General features: G+C 31.9%; 1 protein-coding gene across 5 annotated transcripts in view; it reads right to left on the minus strand.

The window, feature by feature from the left end:
- Positions 1-206: 206 nt before the first annotated feature.
- LOC111088135 overlaps positions 207-2,902 on the minus strand; it is a 5,661-nt gene continuing 2,965 nt past the window's right edge. For all 5 annotated transcript variants that reach the window (XR_002612736.1, XR_002612735.1, XR_002612734.1 and 2 more), the window contains one exon: positions 207-1,976. Coding sequence is in view for 1 of the 5 variants with exons in the window: in XM_022397229.1 (XP_022252937.1) it covers positions 1,234-1,932 (699 nt within the window). In the remaining 4 variants the exon portion in view is untranslated. The remainder of the gene's footprint in view (positions 1,977-2,902) is intronic.

Below are 2,902 nucleotides of genomic sequence, written 5' to 3' on the forward strand. Positions count from 1 at the left end.
ATATATTCCATTTAATATACCTAATCTAACATTAGTGTTTAGAAAATTTTGGGAGCTGATTATATATATTTCAATTTCATGTAACTAAATTAACAATGATATTTAGGCAACTAGGATATGATATTGTTTTTAATATAGCTAATTTAATAACAGTATGCAAGTCAAAGTCTGGAATAGATATTGAAACTTTTGTAAAACAGAAGAAAGACATCTAAAAATGGTATTTTATTTACGAATGAGAATGTATCATGTATTTCAATAGAATACAAGCTGCTATCACAGTGGTAGTTACACCACAGAAAAAATTACAGAGTATGCCTTAATGCAATATAAGCTGATTTAATACTGGCATTTAAATCACAGCTAAATCTATTTAAGATGATGTATTGCCTACTGGTTACACAAGCTGATTTAATAATAGCATTTAAACCACAGCTAAATCTATTTAAGATGATGTATTGTCTACTGGTTATACAAGCTGATTCAATACTGGCATTTAAACCACAGCTACATCTATTTAAGATGATGTATTGCCTACTGGTTTGATATTAACTACAAAAAAATAACATTACATAACTGTGAGTCTTCAAACAAATGAGATTAATAGAAGTATGTAAAGTAATATATCAAACAATGATTTATTTCATTAAAACTAACATTTTCAAAGTAATCTTGTGTGATTTTTCATGCAGTTATTATAATTTAGTAGAGCTACATAAATTATTTTTAGTATTTGTACAGAATCTTAGCTTTATTTTCAGGATAGCACAATCTTACTGTATCTACACTCAATGTACTGATGCTGTACGTGAACTTAAGAAAATACAAAATAACAGAGAAAACTAACTACAATTAAGAATAAAATGTATTGTTGTTTTTTTTATACAAGTAACATCACATAATAATTATTATCACAGAACGTCTATCACTTAAGGCTCAACAGAAGTTTAACACTCCCATTAGTATATCATACACACATCTTCAATCTTGTTCATACTTTAGAAATTTATCTTGCAATTACTTACCTTCCATTCTTTTTGATAAATTAACAACCTTTGCACCTCCATAAATATTAAAACAAACTAAACTGTAGACGTTAACATTCAAAAGTGGAATGTAAATAAAATAAAGTCTTTCCAAGCTATATATATATAGATATATAAATTAAAGTCAGTGTTTAATATTGTTTAAGGCTTAGTAAATGAAACTATTTTTTTTCATGAATAACAATTTTCAAACAGCATATATTGGTGCTGAGTCAGAACCAGAAGGAATAAATGGGAATTGTCTTTGACTATAAAGTTGCTGCTGGTTCCTTCCATTATAAGCTGGAGAATATCCTGAAATTAAACAAGGTGGTGGTATCTGGTGCGGGAAACAATGAGTGGAAGAGTAAGTATTTACAGTTCCAAAGAAAGGTAGACTGGAAGGTTCATAGGCAGGGAATGTAGTTCCACTTCCAATGAAAGGTTGTTGGTTTGGTTGTCCACTGGGAGGATAAGTGTTATCAGTTCCATGTAAAGGTTGGTTTAGTTGACCAGTCGAAGAATATACAACTTGTGATTGAAGGTATGACTGAGCAGGTCTACTATCAGAAACTTGAGGATGCTGTGGATTTGTACTTGACAGCTGGTTTTGTAGTTGTCGTTGTTGACTTTCCAATAGTAGTGTTTGTTTTGCTGATACAAACAGCCAAATTCCTGATAATGTTGCTAGAAGCCCTAGAAAAACAATCACTGGTCCAATTATTTTCTCTGGTTCTGCATCATCTTCAACAGGAGAGTTGTTGTATGAAGAGAAAGTTTCTTGATAGGCAATTATACTTACAATGATGCCAGCAATAATCTGGAAAACACCAATCATTTTTAACATTCTTCCACACCCCATTCTTCTGAAATGTCTAATGTTTTGGGAGTATTGAAACTGGAACATGCTTCTTGCTTTATTACACTACCAGGAGTAAAAGTAGTTTTGTTCTGAAATTTAACAGAAATATAGCAATTAACAATAAATATTTACATGAGTAATTTAATTCCAGTGGTTGAAAATATTCAAAGTGAATGATGTCTGATACAGGCTTTCTTTTCACATGCAGAAGAAATGTCTATTACATGCAAATCTTTACTAGTGCATCACTAGTAAAAGCCATTTCATTGGTCTATGTTTGTCCAAGCAGCTCTCAGTTACATCCACAACACAACAAAGGAAGATGAATGAAGTCAGCAAACTTAGGTTAAGAAGAAATAATATCAAACATAAAAATAACTTAAATAAAATTGTATTCCACAAAAAAAGTATATTTGTAAATGCAGTAAAACTACTCTATTGACATATCAAGTAGATAAACTGTGATGCATTTGATGTCTTTTCCTGCCTCCTATGAAGTGGCATATTCTTGTGGAATTTGCATTGTGAAACAAAAGTTTTAATATTATTTTTTAACATGAAATTTTACCTATATTTTTGAAGGGAACAAATGCAAGTTAAAATTTATGTCTGGAGTTGTCATTACCACAACTGTCACAATAACACTGTGGCAGTCTTTATTTTCCTTTATCAAGAGCCAGTACAGGCCCCGGAGCAAACATCCTCGCCAGGCCCCCTTTCTCTCTCTCTCTTTTTTTAACATTCTCAAGAATTTATTAAAAAGATCCTAAGTTAGGACAGCAACGAGCTCATAAACCAGACAAAATCATAGCAGCAGCCGTTTTTACCTCACATTACCACAACTGTCACAATAACACAGTGGCAGTGTTTATTTTCCTTTATCTAGAGCCAGTACAGGCCCCGGAGCAAACATCTTTGCCAGGCCCCCTTTCTCTCTCTCTTTTTTAACATTCTCAAGAATTTATTAAAAAGATCCTAAATTAGGACAGCAACGAGCTCATAAACTAGACAAAAC

This window comes from Limulus polyphemus, unplaced genomic scaffold (assembly GCF_000517525.1).
Source record: "Limulus polyphemus unplaced genomic scaffold, Limulus_polyphemus-2.1.2 Scaffold3196, whole genome shotgun sequence".
Taxonomy (NCBI): Eukaryota; Metazoa; Arthropoda; class Merostomata; order Xiphosura; family Limulidae; genus Limulus; species Limulus polyphemus.